We start from the raw sequence: 22085 nt of genomic DNA, 5'->3' as shown, positions 1-22085 counted from the left end.
ACTTAAAAATAGGATTTATAAGATTTGTACAACCAAGTAACCTGCAACGAGATTCTAAGCAAGTATTGATTTCGTATAAGTCCTTGACATTTCACCAGTGCTTTTACAATAAAGTAGCCTACGATAACCTTAAAAACTACCTTGTGGCAGTGGCACAAGCTTTTATAGATTAGAGTCCGTTTCAACAAGACTTTTTTTTTTTTGCTGTAACTGTCTTGCTGGCATTTGTCATGCCACTTTTCTTGCTTTTATTAAGTTAGGGAAAGAAACGTGGCATGAAGTAAGATGATTTGGTGGCAGGAGAGGTTGGATAGATGCAGTCCTTTAGCTCAGTAGTTGGGACCCTCGAGTCACAGAGACCCGCCTGCTGAGTCAAAAGTCCCTATAGAAGCACTTTTCTACTTTTTGCATGCATGTTGAGAGGAGCAGCAGAACAACAAGGTGGAGAGTAAACATAACTACCTGGTGTCTGGCTAGTTTCCCATCTCCAACTCTCTTGGTCTGCAGGTAAGGGTGCTACTTATGACGTTGAATAGGCCAGAATATGGAGTCCTCCACTTCCTGTTAGGTTTTCATTTATTTAGTATAGCTGTCATTCTCCCCTCCTGAAAAAGCATGAGTGGCCCAAGGCATCAAGCTTTCATGGCAGAGTAGGGATCTGACTGGAGGTTGCCCAACTCCTCTTGATATGCTAATCACTGCACCACTCTGGCTCTCATATGATCCTGATATCATATGCTTGCAGTTTGGTGTCCCATGCAGCTGTCTGAGTTAAAAGTGGGTTCCAGTTCTGGAAAACTTGGTTTAATTGCTTTAACTAGACTGTACTGCAGTAATCTCATCACTGGAAAGCATTCTTCCACAGTGCCCATATGCATGAACGGGGACCAGTGGTTTTTAATGAAGGACTCAGCTTGTTTCAGTTTCTACAAGTGGTATCATAGCTCACACCTACCTAAATCCAGGTTGAATGAATTAGAAGCTCACCCAGTGTGGGGGATGTAATAGGTGCTTGGCACATGTTTAGAAATCGTGTTACTTCACACATTTTAGGTGGAATCCAAGTATTGCAAAGAAGTCCAGTGTTTGAGCCACAGTAAGCTTTGGCTTCAAATGAAGTCTTTCTTAAATCAGAGAATACGAAATGAGTTTTGGCTGTGTTCGAGGGTAAGGTAATTGGAAGGCCAGAAGGGGGAGCCGCTGAGTTTCTTTCGCCTGGGAAAGCTGCTGGTCGTCTCTGCTAAATGGCTGTGTTTTCCTTTTGTGTATGTGTGTTTTGCCGCTGGGTGGAAAGCTCCTTCCTGTCCAGCTCAGCGTGATGATTCTGTCACAGACCCTGGCTTCGTGAGAGAATTTACGGGTTCCGGCGGCAGGGTTTGTATTAATTATGCTACAACTACTATCCAGGGCAGGTTTTTTTTATGTATTGTAGGACCTGTATTCCCCCCCCCCCCCCTATTTGCGGGATTTACTAGCATCTTGAAAGGCTGCATGTGGCATTAACAGGCTTTCTTGGGAGGACTACTGTATATGTGTCACTGACCAAGACATGACAGATTTGAGGCTTCAGTTAATGAGGTTAATCCTAATGTGGGTTCTCCCCTCCTCTCCAGAATCCTCAGTGTGTTGTAGGGTGCCGGTTGGTTTTTGGATTTTTTTTTAAAAAAATGAATCTCTAAAATTGTTTATGATTTTACTTCTAAATTTTAGGATTGGATGCCCCAATAAGAGGCCTAACTTGATAGCTTTCTGATGAGGCCTTATACTGTAAGAAAAGACTTTAAAGCCATTGCTTTCTTACATAACAAACATGTAAAGTGATGCAAAGCTGGTTCTTAGAGATAATGTTGATTTGTGTTATAATTATCTAGTGAAAGGTGCTGCACAGGATTCAGTTGTAAATTGTGGAGCAAAATCTGGAAACGGTAGTTTTGGTTATTTAGCTTCTAGAATTGAACTAATGCTGTGAAAGTTGTGTTTACTTAAAGAATGCTGCTCATGATTGAGTTTGGATCTTCTTTTTATGCAGCAGTACATTTTTCACAGACTGTCTGGTGCCAGCCTGGATTCCTCACAAGTAAGTATACTTTAAATTGCCTATTGGATACTAGTGCTAGAAAAACTTGGGCTAAAACAGAGATCCTCATCTTTGCTATACATACGGCTTTGTTTTTGTTTGTTTATCCCTGCCCAACTTGTGACCCATAAAAGCAAGTTCAACTCACGAGCCAAATATGGCGAGGGCCCTTGAGGCTTTGTGATAAACATCCTGTTTTTGCTGAGAGCACCAAGACAAAGGGATTGCCATCCATTTAGCAAGCCAGATACATGGCTGATGAACCATTAGTTGTGGAGGCTGGCTTTAAGGGGGGATTGCAGTAAGTGAATATTTTGCTGTTATCTCTAATCTTGCATGAATTCAGAAATAAAACCAAAAGCCAGTAAATATAACGTTCTGTGATGTGCTTTGCAGTAGTTACCAGTATTTGGGAAAAACTGGTATCAGCCTCTCTTCTTTCTCTTCAATAATAGTGACTTATTCGGCTTTATGCATTGTCAGGATATGAATATTCAGGATATGGCCCTGTTGGCCTTCAAGTATCCAATATGAAAGCTTCATTGTTCTCATTCTGGCATACTCAACTGCCTGCAGGCTCAAAACGTTCTTTTTAAATAGCTCTGCGTTCTTCCTTTTTCAAGTTTACTTTTTCAGCTTTATAATTCCTGTGTTCTGCATTGTAATAACAGATTTTATTTGTATATTTAGTTTGTTATCAATGGCATCAAAAAACCAAACCAGCGGGTACGTGTAGCTATATTTTTGTTAAATTTTCCCTAGTGCAAACTCTTTTCTGTGATGTGCCTTGTTCTTCATAATTTCCAAGTCTCTTAGGTTTGACAGTGGCTATTCCAAAGAGCCATGAACATCATCGTTCTGTGTAGAAGTTTGATTTTATGTTTCTTGGCACTATGATTCACAGGCTGATGGCTATGAACAAAAATAAAGCTGTACTAAGCCACTGTGCTCTATATGTCAGGGACCTACTGCTAATGTCTGAACGAAAGAATGATCTTTTTGTGTGTGTGCCAATAGGAAAATAAACTTTCTGGTGTGGTAATTCTTCAGGTGCTTTGTTTTGCCCATGCTGTCTTGTTAAATGCACAAGATGTTTGTAACTGATAAGATTCTACTTAGCCTTTCTGTATGTGAGCTGGCTGTCATAAAGAATATGGTTGCCAGATGGTAGACGAGTCAAAATTCTAAGTCTCTTTTTCATCTCTTTTCTGTAGCTCTTATTAGGGGGGCATCTGGTCTGATTGATAATCCAAGGATATTATTGACAGTGCAATCCAGTGTAGAGTTACTCCAGTCTAAGCACACCAAGTTCAGTAGGCTTGACCTGAACTAATTCTGCCTAAGAATGTTCTTAGGCTATTTTAACCTTTTTGAACTTTGGGTCTGAGGCAGAGAAAACAATTTATTTATTACCTGGCATAGGATCACTATGTAACTCATGGTTTCTCTTTCTGCACTGGTAGCTGATTGCTAAAAAATTAGTGCCAAAGGCATGTCTGCCTGGTAGTAAACAGCTTGAGCTTATTGTGGTTCAACTTATTTTAGGAAACTTTATTGCTATCTTAAAATAAACTGTTTTGGGGAGTCAGCCTGGTTTTCATATTTTTATATTCTGTATAGTCTTTGTCAGGGATCGTTTTTTTTATAAAAATAGGTTGTGGAGCTCATCCAGGGATTGTTGTACCCCTGCACCTACTATTCAATGGACAAGGTGGGGAGGAGGAGGGGGAACCAACAGAAAGGTTTAGGAGCTGTGCTCCTGTGAGCTCCTGCTGAACCCAAGGCCTGGTCTCTGTATTTGTTATTTCTGATGTTAACATCACAGTGGCCTTTGGCAATTAGCAATAAATACAGCTAGGTTTCCTAAGATTGCATTGTCATAACGTAATCATAAAGAGAGTGGCACCATTATAAGGGTGGATTTTCTGTGTGGAACTTTTCTAAGTGCAACTCTGTTTAGGATTGCACTGTTGTCTATGTCATGCTAGGATAACTTGGCTGTGGAAAGTTTGCCTGGACTGTTTGTTTCTGGTCTGCTCTTCTAGAAGTGAGATTTTTGTGACACAGGAGTATTTTACATAAATAAAATAAGAGGGTCTGTAAGGATTTTACAGTGACTGTGCAAAATTAGCCAACTTTCCCCTAAAAGTGTCCTCCCAGTTCATACTTGTTAATGCCCTTATCAGTCTCCATTGCTAATATAAATTGCAAACATCTAGTTCATCTAGGCAGTTTATCAGTAGTCCTCATGTACCCTTGTTTAAGGGTCAGCTATATTTGATCCCCTATCTTCAAGCAAATAACGGCAGTGAGCAACACTGCAGAGATATAAGAACTTTCAGGCCATTGATATTGAGAAATAGTGAGCATTTCTCTTTGCTGTGTATTTTTGCAGGCAGAAAACTAGTCCTTGTGAAAATATGAGCCCTGACAACATTCACACGGTCCTAGATACTGCATATTTGTGTTGCCACCGAAAAAACTGGCTTCAGTCTTAAGTGAAATGCTTCAGCCTCAGCCAAGCACGCTCCACAGATTGAAATGAGTTTTTATCCAAGAGGAATCCCATCATGAATCGGTATACAACTATCAAACAGCTGGGAGATGGAACATATGGTTCTGTCCTCCTGGGAAGGAGTATTGAATCTGGGGAGCTTCTTGCCATTAAGAGGTAAGCTTTTTGGTCATGAGAAACTAGTTTCATGGGTTGTTGGATAGGATGTATGCGGCACTCTTGTAGTAAGGTGCCATGTGTCCCATAGATTCAATGCCATGATGCCACTAGAATGCAAACATGAAATTATTAATGGTGTTACTGGAGGGTAACATTAACTTCTTTATTCTGTGTTTTTAAAAGGATGAAGAGGAAGTTTTACTCCTGGGACGAATGCATGAATCTTCGAGAGGTTAAGGTACTGGGTTGTAAAGTGTTAGAAATGTATCGAGCAGCTTTTTCGCTCAGCTTTTCCTAATTCCCTTCCATGCTACAGCCTCCATCCCACCATCCCACATGCTCTTTGTCCATATAGGCTCCATGATCCTCAGTATAGCCTTTTTGGGTGGTTACCCTTTTTCACTAGCAAAAGGAGGTTGGATCCCACCTAACATCATACGCTGCATCCTTCTAAGTTCATTGCAGTAAGTGGCTTTACAAGGATGATACTCAGCCTGAGATTGTATTGTAAATCAAGGTGTTCCTTTTAAACTTACTATGTAACATTGAAGTTAATGCCATGCTTTCAACTAGCTGTCCAGACAGTGAAACATCTTGTGCATTCTTTCATGCCTGAACAAATTTTTCAGGGTTATCATAGACATTGAAGTGTATAACCTTGATGCAGCATTTGAGAGGCTGATGGATGGGCAAAAAGCAAACAGCTGGTTCTCAATTTGCCCCAGCTGACATTCAGTATAATGCTAAGCAAAGTTACACCCTCTAAGTCCATTGTAGTCAATGGGCTTAGAAGTGTGTAACTTTGCTTAAGATGGCACTGTTAGTGATAGCTATCATGGATGTAACATGAAGAGACAAAGAGAAGAAGTTGATTGGTGTTTTACCACCATAGATAGAGAGCATGATTGAAAAAATGAAGGCAGGATGTTGTACTGGAATAAGCAACTTGAGCATTCAGGATCATGGGGTGCTGAAATACATTTTGTGCAAATAAGCCCATTATCAGCATGCATCATATATGGCTGAAGGAACGTTGTGAATGTCTGAGTGAGTTTTAACAGCCATTTAGAAATATATCTTGTTTCTGAGACAAACACTCATTGTCACATAACAGGAAACCCAGACTGCAACAATGCCTTGATAGTCTTATCTTGTACTTTCAGTCCTTGAAGAAACTCAACCATGCCAATGTGGTGAAGCTAAAAGAAGTTATCCGAGAAAATGATAATCTGTACTTTGTGTTCGAATACATGAAGGAGAATCTTTATCAGTTGATGAAAGAAAGGTATGCTGTTTTTCTTGCACGCAAATTTTTGTATGGATGTCTTAAAATGCATTCAGGGATAATCAATACTTTGGGAACTGGTCCATTAAGCTCTGCTGTTGGGCAATTTACAATCATTTCAGCAAATCACAGTAAGTACACAACAAGCAAAAACTTGTGATTCCAAGTACTGTGGGATGAAATAATGTAGTGGTTAGTATGTCGCCTGAATTTAAATCCCTGATGTCATTCTGTGTCATCAAATTCTATCTCAGATGGTTGTTCTAGGGATTAAGCCGTCAAAGAGAAAACCATGCTTGCTGCACTAATCTTTTGGAAGGAAGGGCGGGTTAAAAATGGCAGATCGTACAAACTGGTATCACCCAAGTAAGAGAATCAACAGAGATATATGGAATGTGGATAGCTAGTCCCATTTGTATCAGCCATGAGATTATACATGAGTACATATAAGAAACCCATGTACAAACCAACTTTTCTCCTTAACTTCTATCTTACAGGAATAAATTGTTTCCAGAACCTACTGTCAGGAATATCATGTATCAGATTCTTCAAGGGCTTGCCTTTATACATAAACATGGTAAGATATTAATGCCAAATCAGAGTCATATCTGTAACGATGAGGATGGCATAGAGGAAGGAATATTAATAATATTATAGAAGTTTTTGGGCTGGTAACAAGGATGTCATATTTCTTGTTTGGATTTATGGTAGTAAAAATGGTATAAAAATGTGAAGTATCTTGATAAAATGGAATATAAAATTTTTGTGGTCAGAGGTCTTGTTAGTATACGTATGTATCATAGCTCTGTGCTGTTCTGAGTGAAGCAATACTTTCCTGTTGTATGTAAGGCTGTTTTAAGAATCATTGGTATAATGTAGGCAGAACGTTGTGTGGAAGCCAGAATATCTGCAAGAAAGATATTTTCCCTGCATACTGAGTTTCCATGGACAGCAGGTTCTTGTTTGATTTTAATAAGCGGGAGCATGTGCTCCTAGGATCCCCTGCGCCTACACTGCTGGAAGACTGTTCCAGGTACTAGTTCTGTGCTTTTGTAGCTTGTGTTTTGAATATTATTATTTGATTTGCAGTAGTAAGCCCAGTGGTTTACAAATGTAGAAAGGATTCCAATGGGATAGTGCTTTGGTTCCACTGGAGCATTTCCACCCATGGAGTGCAACTTGCTGCAGCCTGAAACATGCTCCCAAATCCTACTTTCCACGGCAACAGAAGGGCGGAGTCAAGAAGATCACAGTCCGCAGATAGAAATCCTTCCATCCATGGAAATGCTCTAGTAGATCCAAGCCACCATCTAGTAGGAATGATTTTAAACAGGGACTCAGCCTCAAAACCTCAGTCAACATGACCATATCCTCTGTGCATTCCTGAGTCACCATAACCACTTTTTCATCCTGCCAGAGACACTGTCTTGAGCTCCACTGTCTCTCTTTAAAAATTAAGTACTTACTAGTGTTTGCTGGGTCTCTAACTTGAACAAACTTTTATGGCAGAGGTGCAGACCAGGCCAGTTATTTCAGGTCAGTCAGCCAGCATGCTGATCAGCAGCCATGAAACCATGCCCAGTAGAAGAAAGAATATAAAGGTGGGGACAAAAGACTAACCAATTTTATTTTGAACAATAGGATTTTTTCACAGAGACTTGAAACCTGAAAATCTCCTTTGCATGGGACCAGAACTTGTGAAAATAGCAGATTTTGGCCTTGCACGGGAAATTAGGTCTAGACCGCCCTACACAGACTATGTATCCACAAGATGGTAAGCTCCAGAATTGGATTTTTTGGCATGTGAAGTTGAATTTAACATTAGCCTCACCGTTAAGTTTGAAACTTGTGGTGAAATGATTGCATTTGTTGAATATTCCTTACCTGGGTGCTGAAGCTGACTTAAGTTAGGGATAGGTTCAACAGGTTGACTGGTAAAGCCCAAAGAAAGAGACTGTCCTGACCTTTTGCAAGTTAGAAATGCTGACCAAGAAAGGTAAATTGGTAGGTGCTGAATAGTTTGTTCAAGTACTGCTCACCTTACATGCTTTATAAAATTCTTTGTCAAGGTGGATTCAGTATTATCACATGAGTCCTGGAGACGATGTTATCAGTAAGAGATCTGCATTTTATTTATGAGATTTATATTTCTCCCTTCTCCCACAGTATGGGGCTCAGAGTGGTTCTCAGCAGTTTAAAAGACATACAGCTGAACCATAGAGATCATTAATTAAAACCATTAAAAACTTGCGCTTCTTCTAATAATTTGGTACTTACTTCGCCAACTTAGAATTCTGAAGGTTCCAGGGCAGACTATTTTTTCCTAAGAATTTCAAGGGGAAAGACCAGAGAAAATTAACAAGAGAGATAAAGGGGAGATAAACTGACATCATAAGAGAGTTCAGATCACATGAAGTGATGAAATCACTTTACTCTGCTCTGGTTAGACCTCACTTAGAGTATTGTGTTCAGTTTTGGGCACCACTATTTAAGAAGGATAAAGACAAGCTGGAACGTGTCCAGAGGAGGGCAACAAAGATGGTGAGGGGTCTGGAGACCCCTAAAAGGAAAGGCTGAAGAAGTTGGGTTTGTTTAGCCTGGTGAGGAGATGACTGAAAGGTGATACAATCACCATCTTCCAAGTACTTGAATGACTGTCATATAGAGGATGGTGTGGAGTTGTTTTCTATGGCCCCTGAAAGTTGGAGAAGAGCCAACAGGTTGAAATTAAATAAAAGAGTTTTTGACTAAACATTAGGAAGAACTTCTTGACAGTTAGAATGGTTTGTTAATGGAACAGGCTTCCTTGGGAGGTGGTGGACTTTTTAAACAGAGGTTTGATGACCATCTGACAGCAATGCTGATTCTGTGAACTTAGACAGGTCATGTGAAGGAGGGCAGGAAGGGTTGTATTAGCGCTTAGTTTTCATGGCCCTTTCTTACACACCCAGGGAAATGCTGTTTGCCAATTTTGCCAGGGATCCTGGAGAGGGTTTTTGGTTTTTTGGTCATCTTCTGGACATGAAGCAAGTGTCATGGGGTTGTGTGTGGCATATGATATCTGTGAATTTCCTGTATTGTGCAGGGGGTTGTACTAGATTACACTGGGGATCCCTTCCAAATCTGTGATTTTATGATTCTAAACAGTGAATAGAAAAGGGCAGCCAATTGCTCCTCCTTCCTTCTTTGTATAGCCTCTGTCCTCTTCAGAATACTAAGCCGGAAGAACCCTCTTGTGATGTCAGTAGCATGTTGTTTCCAATATGTTTTTGAGATTCAGTTCCCCTTTCCCTCATGGCAATCGCAGCACTTCCAAAGCATAGTTACTTTTTTGGGGAGAGTTGCAAGCAGAACACCCCCTAGCTCATTCAGCCTCCACAGAGCCACCTGAACAAACTTTAAGATTCTGGATCTTTAGGTGAAGGAGAGCAGACCCCTTCAGAATGAGTGAGAAAGAACTAGCTGAAAAAGGATGGAAGGGCTCTTTGGCAGTAGATATGAGCAGTACACGGAGAGAGTGCTTTAATGCTGCTGGCTGCATTGGCTGCTAAGGTGTAATCCTGTGTTCTTCTGCAGGTAAACACAAATAGGTTAAAGGACCAGTTGCACATACCCTTTGTTAAGAGGGTCAAGTCTTCCCATTAAAAGTGAAAATTTGCAGTCCTAAGCATCAAAGAATAGATCATTGCAAACAAACCATAAATATGATATTGCTGCTTTTATATTGAGCAGTCAGTTCTGCCACAAAACATAGAAGGATTGTTTTTTAGAGGAACCTTTTCCAGGGAAAATGGCGCTTCTTGGAGTCTCAGGCCAATGAAAGTCCTATGCAACCTTTTGATTAGCATGCATTAGAGATGACCATCTTTATTTTTGGCTTCCAGGTACAGGGCTCCAGAAGTGCTCCTGCGATCCACCAACTATAGTTCTCCCATTGATATCTGGGCTGTTGGTTGCATAATGGCAGAGGTTTATACCCTGAGACCTCTCTTCCCAGGTTCCAGTGAAATTGATACAATTTTCAAGATTTGCCAAGTGTTGGGGACACCAAAAAAGGTACCTAACAGAAACTCATTGATGTCCATTAAGAAATGTGATTGTGTATATATGTTCTTTTATTTTTCCTGTTCCCTTTTAGCGTATCTGTGGTGTGGATATTGTACTGTTAATAATAGTCTTTTACTAGAAGTGCATGCCTTCATGTCACACAGTGATAAGGTGATGCTGTAAAAAAATAAAGAAAAAAATAATGTGCAGCCTTCATGTTTACTTGGCAGCAAGTCTTTCCAGTAGGACCAGCTTCCAAGTGTGTGTTTTTAGAATTGCATCCAAGGAATAGGAGCAGTAGTTTACTAAAATCCGAGACCCACTTCAGATGCTAGTTAAAACAATAATCCTGGTTGTCACTAACCTCAGTATGGAGGGAGGGCAGAATTTGCTTCAGAGAAGAAAAGAGGGAACGTGTGTTCCTGAGGATAGCTTCCAGGTTCTTAGCTATAAGCAAGAAGGACACAGTGTTACACCTGCAGTGGTCCAAGTTATAAACCATTCCATTCTTCTGTGTAATGAAACAGTTGTGTTATTAAAAAACATATTCAAATCTCAGTGAGATAGTACACCGTTGGTTTGACCGCTGTGGGGTTACCACACAGAGCGAGGGGCTACAGTAACTGCCTAGACATTTCTTTTAATAGCAGGCATACTTGCATTCTTTTCAGAATGATTGGCCTGAAGGCTACCGACTTGCAAGCACCATGAATTTTCGTTGGCCGCAGTGTGTACCTAATAACCTGAAGACTCTCATCCCTAATGCAAGCAGTGAGGCAATACAACTCATGAGAGACATGCTGCAGTGGGACCCCAAGAAACGGCCAACAGCAAGCCAGGTTTGAGCTTATTGCACACATCCCATATTGCAACCCACCTCCCTTCCTGGTAACATGCCGCCTCTTCTGGAATTGAAGGCTCCTTCAGCCATGAAGGAAGAGAATATTAAAAGAATTGTGTGTCCTTCTGTTCTTCCTCATCACTATTGCTTCCACATCCCCCAGTCTGTAAAATAGTTATATGATCTGCTGGGAGCTGCGGCCACAACTTTGTTTCTCTCTAGGCCTCCCTTCTTACTCTTCCCTATTCCCAGCTTTATATATCATCTCTTCCCCGCCCCTTTTCCTGCTCTCTGCATTGTAATCGCTGCTTTTCAGAAAGGACATTTGTGATGTTGGGGATTTGTGGGCACTTCAGAATCCTTTAAAAAGGAAGCGAGGGCTCTGGGCAGCCCTGTTGGCTCTGTGTTGGGTGTGCAATGGGAATAAAACCAAGTAAGAATAAACTTCATTACAATAAAAAGCAATATTTCAGAGGACAGACCTTCTAAGCCACCATTAAAAATACAGTGATGGCATCACTCAGTCCTGTCCTCTGTATGGGATTGCACTGTTATGTCAGCTAGTTAACAGAGCAGTGCATGGTCTCTGGAGTAGTATTCAACCAGTACAGGGAGGGTTTGCACAGACACAAGGCAAAGTTCCAGGCAATCGAAATTTCAAAAAAAAAGTAAGTTTGCTTCGTTTTGTTACTTTTGCACAATGAATTTTGCCTTTTTTTCACTGCATTTACCTCATGGTAGTTTTGCCAGCTCTGGACCAGGATACCAAGTTGTGCAGAACACCCCAGCCATTGAATTCTATTCAGTTAACCACTTTGGGTTGTAGGATTTCAGCACAGGAATACCCAAACAATGTCAAGCATTTCTTCTACCCCAAGGGCTACAAACAGTCTCATTTTCAAAAAATGAAAGTGGAGAGTTTGGGGAAGCTAGATGTTATGCCTAAAGTCACAATCTGGGTTTTTCTGCACTCCTGCAGAATTGTTGCATACCTAACAGCTCTGGTTATAGAGACTGAGAATGCAACATTATGTATGTTTGTGTGTGATGAGTCTTCAGGCTGTTGTTTCCAGTTCAATAAAACTGTCTATTATTTTATTTTAGGCACTTCGCTATCCTTACTTCCAGGTTGGCCAAGCATTGGGCATCTCTCGCTGTATTCAGGAACCTGGAAAACCATCAAGGGACCTTCCTGACAAAGCCCAAGTCCATGTGAAGCCCATCCCACCTGCTGAGCCTCCTCCTAAGCCACACATTCGCCTCTCATCTAGACCACTGCAACCAAACCAGCCCTCCCATCCCCTGATATTCCCATTCAAATCTGACTCCTCCATGAATGGCCATTTAAGGGACGAGAAGCCCAATCAGGTGGTTCTGCCAAACATTCACTGTAAAATTCCTCAGCAGGTAAGACCCAGTCTTTGGTGACCCCCTTCAAAAGGAAATAGCAGTGTGGTTTAGGCACAGGTAGTGGAAATGGGATTCACTCTGCATGCTGGCCTGGGTAGTGTTACATAGGTTTGCCTCCCTGTCAAAATGTTCTGTATCTTCCCAGGATGTCATGTAGAGAAAGGTCTTTCCTAACACCTAGGATCCTGTAACTGGGATACTTGGGACTGAGTCTAGGGCTAAGAATGTAAGAGGCTATGAAAGATTATACTCTGCTGCTGAGCCACAGCCTTTCCATGGCCTTATGCAGAACCTTAAAATAAAACCAGATGTTTACATCTCTATTTGGATGGAATATGAAGAAATACAGGGATATGTTTTCCAAGATCATTTGCCATGTACCGCAACCAAATAGTATTCATAAATTGAAATGCTGGTGAGATCTAATGTGTTTCCCTGGGCCCCACTTTAACTCCTACTGTCCCCCCTTTCCATTCCTCTGCCATTGTCACCTATCTCATGGCCTGTCTCATTTTCCTTCTGATTCTCTCCCACATACACTTTTTTGCCCTAATCCTATTGTTCATTATGTGTGCTGTTCAGCTGTTTCACTGGTGTGTCTGTCTATGACACAACAACAAAAATGATTCTATAGCTGAAAAACAGAGATTGGAAAACACTCTGAAATTCTCTAGGGAGATCATACATTACCATGTAGTGGATCCAATTCCTGTATTTTTAGATAGATTGTGTTTTGCTCCATTCCATGTGTGTACTGGCAGTTCAGTCTTATTTCTGACCCTTCTCTAGCTAGACCAGTATATTTGCACACTTATGCTGCAGTTCTAATCTCATCTTCCCGAGATTTTGCTCTGTTTTTCTCACCATCATGACAGAAAACAGCCCTTGAGACTGAGCAGACCAATGGTGAGCTGAAGCCAAAGACCAGGCGTCAGTGGGGACACATTACTGGGATGCTGAAAAGTTCTGAGGACTTGGAAGGCTCAGAGGAAGGTTCTTCCCTCCCCAGAACGGACTTCCAAAGCAAAGGACAGACTGAGGAAGCTCTTTGTAGGTATGTTACTTTGTTCTTTGCAGAAAAAATAATGTCCATGTGTATGCATGCACATTGAACCACTTCCTTCCTTCCTTACACACATACAAAACCCTTTTCTTGGGAGCAAGTATACCACCCTAAGCATGCTTACTTGGGAGTATTAAATCAGCTTTTGCTTGTAGGAATGGGCATTATACTAGTGTAGCTCTTTATAGTATATAACTCAGGGATGAAACAGGCCTGCCCAGGCCTTTAATCCGGCCTGGCGACTTTCTCCCCTCTCCATCCTCGCAGTTCTGAACTTGACCTGCATCTGAGTATAGAGGGGAAGGCTGCCTCTGAAAGCAGGAAGCCAGGGCGGGGCTGCCTCAGAACAGGAAGCAGAGGGCAGGGCTGGCGAACTTCCAAGCCACTACTCCAGGCCTCTGTAGTCCTCCTTGCAGGTAGGGGCTGAGGGCATCTGTCTGCAGTGAACCTTGTGCTTTTTTATTTTAAAAATTGCTTTGCAAAATCCCACTATTCCCCCACTTTTTCCATTAAGCAGGGACCTTTTAAGGGTGGGGGGGGGAGGTTTAGAACCAGTCACAGTTAAAATATAGAGTTCTGCAACCTCAAGGAACTCCCAGTGTTGCAGAGAAATATTAGTTATAACACACATCCCTTCCCGGTATGTAGCTCCAATGGAATAACAGAAAAACAAGTGCTGAAGTGGACAACCAAAATCATTATCTCAAACCCAGTAAAAAAACCCTGAGACCCTGGAGAGCCACAGCCACTCTGAGTAGACCGGGGGGGGTGGAGAGAGAAACTTGCAATGCTCAGCCATTTCATGTTTTTGCCCTCGGTCCTAGGCTCAGACCATTTATATTTTTAGTTTATATTTTTAAGGGCAGGGGGGAAGGTTTGGGACCAACCACGGTTAAAATATAGAGTTCAGCAAACTCAAGGAACTCTAGTTTTGCAGAGCAATATTAGATTTAGCAAAAAAAAACCCCAAAACCATCTAATGTGGAGCGCGAATGAAATAGCTGCTGTAATATCTTTAATTGTGTTTGTCTGTGTCCTTTATAAAGTTTATATGTCTAGCATTACATCACATGGCCCAGCCCAACAGAGTCCCATTTAGGTCAGATCCAGTCCTCATAATGAGTTCAACACCTCTGATATAACTGCTTCTCTGTTTTCACAGTCACATATGGCATGAGTGGCACAGAAGGCTGCACAATAGCATTGTTATACCATGCAATGGGGTGGGGGCCTTAAAGGATCTTGACTGGATGAGGGGCCAGAAGACTGTCAGCTGAGAGAGCAGCTGATGTTCTGGACCCCCTCCCCATCTTCTCACTGTGTTTCTCATGGCACAATTGGAGGGGGGGGGGTGGAGTTCTGAATAACATCTCATCAATGTATCAGCTCCCTCCTCCCCTCAGAAACTTCTTCCTGCATCCCAAAGCAGAGACCTAGGAAGTGGTTTTCAAGGTGGCAGTCTCTTAGATGACAGTTGGGCATTTGGGCTGCACATGGGTCACAGGGATCCTGCATAGGTAGGTGGAATAAATCTCTCTAACACTGTGTGTAATATAGCTTTGCAGTTTATAAATGTTTACTTAGAATTAAGTCCTGCTGAGTTCAGTGGGCTCTACATCCAGGTGAGTTTGCATTAGATTGCACCCTTAGATACTAATGGTCCATAAACCCATGTCCAGTTTATCTCCTTTCTGCTATGCTTTGGGTTCACCTCACCTGACTCCATGGCTTGGTAGAAGCCCTCTCTGCCCTGTGTGTCCTTCCTTCAGATTTCAGAGTAAGAAGTATAGTGTGCAAAGGCTTTTTATATTGGAGTTGAGCTTCTTTCCTTTTGTACCTTTAGAAGCTCATTGATTCATGAATTTTGAGCAACAGAAGACATTCATTTCTTTTCTTTTTTTTATTCAAGGGCTAAAAGGACTGAGACAAATTTTGCAATTGCTAGAGTGACCTTAGAATCCTTATCACTGAGCAAAAGAGCCAGGGTTTCTGTATGGCGGGGATGGCTGGTTGAATAAAGGCTTAATATAGTAAGCCCTCATAACTCAAAATATCTGCATTCCAGCAGAGCATGAAAGGATGTATCAATCCTGATAAGACCACAAGGGCAGATTCTATCAGTGTAGAATCTGTTCAAAAATCTCCCTTTCAAAACCATTGTAGGTATAATGTTCAGTCTTGCAAACAAAAAAGCTCTGCCATAACATGGGATGTTAAGATAGTATATATGGGGGGGGGGGGGTAGAGTTGAGCTTCTTTAAATTTGACTGCAGCTGCCGTGAGAAGACAAATTGTCGATCTTCTTTGTTTCTTTGTTCTCCACTAGTCATGGCAATATGAAGGAAGGACTGTGCCATAATACATAAACAGGAGTCTTTTCTTTTGTTTAATGTTACAGATTTGAAAGCATTTTGGATCTGAAGCCTTCATCCTGCATTGGCACCGGCAATAGTGCACCTTCCTACCTTCGGCAGGACACGCCCACGTTACAAGTTTCTGCAGCCAAACAGCATTACTTGAAACATTCTAGGTATTTACCTGGTTAGTAAAAGAATTCTTTACTAAGATACTAATTCATAAAATATGGGAATTAAACTTTGAGACGGGGTGGGTGGCATGTCATCAGGCCTTATTCTGCTTATGCTATTCCTCTGGATGCTTTACAATTCTTTAATTTCCTTATACTATTTCAGTAAGTGTCCAAAAAATCTGCCCCCACCTACTTATCACTGGGAATTATCTTGTGCTCTGGTTGCCCAGTCAAGTACTGGAATTTGCAAGTAGGTGGGTAAACGGATGGGGGGGGGAACACAGTCTGGATACGGGGGAGGATACTTACGCATACCGTTAGTATGCTTAAGCAGTAATGAAGATAAATAGAAATGCTGTAGTCTGTTATAGAACTGCACTCCTTCAGCATTTTAACTGCAGCCTTTTATTTTTGCCTTAGGAACAAGCACAAGGAATACTTTAGTGTCCAGTTCAAGCAAAGATTCCATCCCATCTCAACCATGGCCCAGTTCTAATTTTCCTGGAAAGACAACTGCAGTGGCAGGAGGGATCCCCAGGCTGAATTCCGGTAAGAAGCAACTTTGAAAATGATAGGAGAGTGTAGGATTCCACTGTCTGTAGGGTTCTTGGCTATCCTGGCACATTGACGTGCCAGAACTTGATTGGATCTTCAAGCTGCTGAAAATCAAAGCTGTAGAAATTCAGGTTTTGTACACAGGATATTCTTTGATGGTGTTGTATGGGAATGACTGGTTGCTGCTCATTTGAGTAGATGTGATAGTCCAGATGGTGTATTAGTGGTAAAACATCTTATTAGATTTTTAAAAAACAAAAGAAAAGAAAAGAATCCTCTTGATTCAGAAATTAATTAGTTAACTTGGTACAATCAGTTCACATGACTGTACCTTTGTAGATATTATGTAGCTGCTCTGCAAGGAAGGGCTGGCTTACAGCTTGGTGAAAGGGAAGTATCTTCTTCTTGGTCCCTGTGCAGTCTACATACTTGGGTTTGTGCCCTTTGCTCGAAGCCGACCTCGGAGAACTCCAATAGCAGCGAAGTGTGGTTTTGGCAGGCTCCTCTCCCGCTTTGGGGAGCAGGCACTGCATCAACAAGAAATCTAGGTATTTCCATACATCGACAATTGGCTGATAGTGGCAGCATCGGCCAATCAGCTACAGACGGACATTACATCAACCTAGCAGCTCCTTTACATCAACCTAGCGGACCTGGGCCTTTCTGTGAACTTTGTGAAATCGCATCTACAGCCCACCCAAATCCTCCCTTTTATAGGAGCTGTCATCAATACAACAGCATTCAAAGCTTTTCTGCCTTTGGATAGAGCCCAAACCTTAAAGAACTTGATCCAAACCTTTTTTCTCACTCCGATGCAGACAGCGGAGTCTGTTCAACATTTGTTAGGCCTCATGGCGGCCACAACTGCAGTGATCCCATTTGCCCATCTCAGGATGCGACCACTGCAGCTATGGTTTCTCCACAATTTCAAGCCAATGACTCATCCTCAAAATTTACTACTGACTATTCCAGAAGACGTCCTTCACTCTTTGAACTGGTGGCTGCTGGACCACAACATGCTAATGGACAAGGACTTTCAACTTTCTCTGCCCACTCAAATGCTGACAACCGATGCTTCTTTCAGTGGCTGGGAAGCCCACTGCGAGAACTTCACAGCACAAGGATCCTGGTCCGCGACAGACAGTGTGAGGCACATCAATACACTAGAGCTTCTGGCTGTGCAGCATGGACTGAAATCTTTCGTCTTGCACCTGACAGGCTGACACGTTCAAGTAGCCTCGGACAATGTCACTACTGTTTACTATATAAACAAAAAAGGGGGCACGAGGTTACCGTCCCTTTGCAAACAGGCCCTTCTTCTGTGGAACTGGTGTATTCGCAACTACATCTTTCTCTCTGCAGTACATTTACCAGGAATAATGAACACTCATGCAGATGCACTCAGCAGATCAAGTCCCAGCGACCTGGAATGGACAATCAACGATTGTTACCTTCATCCCATCTTCCAGGTATGGGGCCTTCCACAAGTGGACACATTTGCATCTCGAACCAATATGAAATACAAAATCTTTTTCAGCAGGGGTCCCCCAAAGGACCACTCGTTAGGGGACGCCTTTCTTCATCACTGGACAGGGAATCTATTTTACCTTTCCATCGATACCGCTAATATCCAGGACCATACAAAAAATATGAATGGACTACACGGACTGCATACTGATAACCCCGTCAGGCCTGGTTTTCCCCTCTTCTGCTTATCTCTTGAGGGAATTGCCGTCGTTTACCTCTAGCGCCTGACATTCTGGCTCAACACAATGGGAATGTCTACCATCACGATCTGAAATTTTTCCGGTTGACCGCCTGGAGGATCAAACCTTAGATTTCCCTCCAGAAGTCAGAGAAGTATTCCGGAATGCAAGGAAGCTTTCAACACGCAAATCCTAACAACTGAAGTGGAAGTGGTTCTCAGTCTATGTGGGAAAGCGGGCTGTAAACCCATATATGGCACCATTACAGATGCTCTTTTCTTACCTGCTTTTCCTCTCTCGTTCTGGCTTTAGTTTTCCTTCTCTAAAGGTCCATCTATCTGCCATTTCAGCTTTCCACGTCCTGGTGGACAATTCATCAGTCTTCTCGCATCCGTTGTCAAAGGCATTCCTGAAAGGATACTCACATATGAAACCTTCTATTAAACCTCTTATCTCCCCATGGAGTCTCTCCCTCATTCTCACACGGCTCATGGGAAAACCCTTTGAGCCATTAGCCATGACTTCCCTACAGCTCCTTTCCTGGAAGACGGCCTTCTTAGTGGCTGTAATGTCGGCTAAAAGAGCAAGCAACATATCAGCTTTCAGATCTGACCTGCCATATAGTGTTTTCCACAAAGATAAGGTGGTGTTGCGCCCTGACCCAACTTTCTTGCCTTTTTACCTATCGCAATCCACTGTATTGCCAACTTTCTGCCCGGATCCTATGGACAACATCCAGAAAGCTTTACATGCACTAGATGTGCGTAGGACACTTGCCTTTTACTTGCAAAGGACAGCTGCTTTCAGGAAAGACCAAAGACTATTTGTGGCCTGTGGTGTTCCTTCACGGGGTACCAAGGTGTCACCTCAACGCCTTTCCAAGTGAGTGTCTTCCACTATCAGGCTGTGCTATGAGATTGCAAAAGAACCCTTACCTGAAGTCATCCGCAGCCATTCCACTAGAGCTGTTTCGACTTCCTCTGCCTTCTTACATGGGGTTCCTCTGGAACACATTTGTGCAGTAGCTACTTGGTCTTCTCCTGCTACTTTTGTGACGCATTACTCCCTCAATGTGCGTCCTTCAGAAGATCCATACTGTCATCTATTTTCCAGTGACTGCACCAGCACTGGATCTCAGGTGAGCCTGTAACAAAACATGCTTATAGGTCACTAACCTGTGTTTGATTCTAGGTTGCTCAGATCTTCGTACCGACACCCACCATCCAGGTATAATAGCTTGCTAATCACCCAAGTGTGTAGACTGCACAGGGACTACAAAGAAGATAAACACGTTGCTTACCTGTAACTGATGATCTTCGAGTGGTCACCTGTGCAGTCACACACGACCCGCTCAGCCTTCTCCACTGCTGGCACTTTCTTCTACTTACCTGCTGGACTTGCTAGCGGCGGCTAGAAGAAACTGAGCGGGAGGCGGAGCTCCTCCCCCATTCTAGGCATGCGCACTGTCTGCCTGCTCCCCGGAGCAGGAGAGGAGCCCGCCAAAAAATACTTTGCTGCTATTGGAGTTCTTTGAGGTCGGCTTCAAGAAAAGGGCACAGACCCAAGTGTGTAGACTGCATAGGTGACCACTCGAAGATCATCAGTTACAGGTAAGCAACCTGTTTTTCTGCCTTTCAGTTTTCCTCATGGAGTGGAGTTTTGGGATTCGGAGAACCTACAAAAACAGGAAAGAGAAGACAGTACCATAGCAGAGACAGGCCTTTGAACTGGCCCTTTGTGTTAGAACTTCAGTCTTTTTTCTTGAAGACAGTTGTGAAGCCATACTTAATTTATATGTCAAAAATGGCAAGGTATAGGAGATTTCTTTGTTTGATTACCCTAGTTGCAATGAGCACAGGTTTTTGTGCTATGCTAAACTAGATACACTCAGTGTAATAGTAATTAATTCATCCCTGCTGCTATTTTTAAACAATGCACTTCTAAAGATATGTACTACTTGTGAGTGTTTGTGCTGATCCACTGTCTCAGCCTCAGTTGTGTCTGCTTCTGTTTTCCATCTTATTCCTCAGGCCACACAGGACCAGGTGGACTGACCAGTGTTTACATCCCTTCCTTTCTGAAAAAAGAAGTTGGCTCTGCTGGCCAGAGAGTCCAGTTGGCACCACTCATTGATCCGCCCCCTGCTGATCTGTCTTCTCGTAAGAGCTGCTTGTCTACCCCCTCACCCTGAAAAGCTGTAGAGCCAGTAATAGGGTGACTGTGCTAAAACCTAAGGACACATCCATCTGCTGTTTCATTCCAAAATCCTTAAGCCGGTACTAGTTTCCCTCCTGTCTGTATATTTTAGGTGGCCCCAGGCAGAGGCACCTACCATGCATCTAACATTGTTCTTTAGAACCCACTTAAATAGATGGGCTCTTATCTGCTAATACTACATTCTTACTTTGCTTTCAGTGATTGAAAACGGCTGGTAGAGTTGCACTGCAATCTTAAACAGAGTTATACCCTTGTTAAAAGGGTGCAGATTTACTTACGATTGCATTGGAAAGCTCCTCCTACGGTGTCGTGTTCAGAATTCTTCAGTGCAAAATGGTTCTTTAATAGTGGTGCTGTGTATGGTTCTGCAGTTTAATGATCATACCCCACTGGTGCAGAATTCAGTATCCAGTCAGCTCCACTGAAACAACTACCACCATGTATTTAAAGCTGTCAAAATGGACTTGTAATGTGTGAGCAGGACTTCAGTGCGTTTACAACTCTGCACCACTCCAGCTGCAGATTAAATTATTGAAAATAAGCCACTGTTCTGAAATCTGCTTACATTTTAGTTATATGTACAGTCTCAGATGGCCTAACAGGTAAATCCTTACAATAACATAAGTGATCCTTTCCGTGGATCTTGGCAGATCCTAGAATGGTAGTTTGAAACCACTTTAAATTCCATTGTCGTTTCAGTGCAACAACTCCTGTCTTTTTTATGTAAGAAGATAGAAAGTCTTGCAGTCAACAATGAGAAACACATTAAGAATAATTTTGGTCCTTCTAATAAAAGTATTCAAATCCTATATTTTAGCTTAGTTCATTGATTATTCAGGCTTTCTAAACCCATTAAACTCAAAGCGGTTCCCCCATGCTTAGTTATATTCATCTTCATTTAAAAGCTGTGAATTGGATCTCCTTTTTAGTTGAAAAGAATTAATTAAATTTTGGCACTGAAAATACCTTTATTTAAGGTGCTGATGTCTTGTTAAATAAGTGTTGATTCAGATGTGGGCTTGGAATCTTGGACCCTAAGACCCTAAATCCGTGCATGATCCTTTGGTCAAAATCACAAATTTCCTACCTGAGCGTAACTCCTGATCCATCCCTCTTTGTATAGCTTAGGGTTTTTTTAATTTATTTGCAGAGTATGCTTCTCTGAAGTCTGTCAGACCTCATATTGGGAGGCCATCATTTCATATACCTATGAGAAGCACACCTGGACTGCTGCCACGCCCACCCATGGTCCAGCCCGTTCATGGACGAATTGACTGGTCTTCAAAATACGGCGCTCACCGGTGAATTCTCGAGTTGGGTGTGCTTTTTATGGAACAGTGACTAATGCTAACATAACCTCTGATAACATTTCATAAACCAGCAGCTTTATAGATCCCTACACTCTATAGCAAAGACATTTCAAGACTGTTTCAGGAATATAGATATTTTAGTTATATGTATTTGAATGCAATCTTGTATCTTTTTGTATTGTTTTTATTATATGATGGGGACAATTATTTTCATAGAAACATAAACATTTGTATATCAGGCCTAGAATGGTTTTTTTTGGCATTTTTATATGACAAACTTTGAAATTAACTTTTTTTAAGAAAAAGATTTTTTTTCCCTTTGGGAATCATGTTTTATATAAGTGAATAAATGTAGCAATTTGATGCAGTA

At 42.0% G+C, this 22085-nt stretch overlaps 1 protein-coding gene across 2 annotated transcripts; it reads left to right on the top strand.

Moving 5' to 3' along the window:
* The first annotated feature begins 1237 nt into the window (after positions 1–1237).
* On the top strand, positions 1238–22085 carry CILK1 (ciliogenesis associated kinase 1). 2 transcript variants are annotated; one of them, XM_060235073.1, is made up of 15 exons: positions 1240–1374; positions 2030–2077; positions 4473–4748; positions 4935–4989; positions 5915–6036; positions 6534–6613; positions 7678–7810; positions 9921–10092; positions 10755–10922; positions 12029–12331; positions 13210–13388; positions 15796–15938; positions 16348–16476; positions 20219–20347; positions 21556–22085. In XM_060235073.1, exons 3-15 carry the CDS (start codon positions 4648–4650, stop codon positions 21708–21710), a joined length of 1869 nt encoding a protein of 622 aa, XP_060091056.1. In that variant the 5' UTR covers positions 1240–1374; positions 2030–2077; positions 4473–4647; the 3' UTR covers positions 21711–22085. The 2 variants fall into 2 exon arrangements, 1 of the variants encoding a protein (XP_060091056.1); XR_009555222.1 differs by lacking the exon at positions 21556–22085 and having other exon boundaries at positions 1238–1374; positions 15796–15927.

Source organism: Heteronotia binoei, chromosome 1, assembly GCF_032191835.1.
Source record: "Heteronotia binoei isolate CCM8104 ecotype False Entrance Well chromosome 1, APGP_CSIRO_Hbin_v1, whole genome shotgun sequence".
Lineage (NCBI taxonomy): Eukaryota > Metazoa > Chordata > Lepidosauria > Squamata > Gekkonidae > Heteronotia > Heteronotia binoei.
Note: the sequence above shows the minus strand (reverse complement) of the source record. Positions and strands in the feature narration are given on the sequence as shown.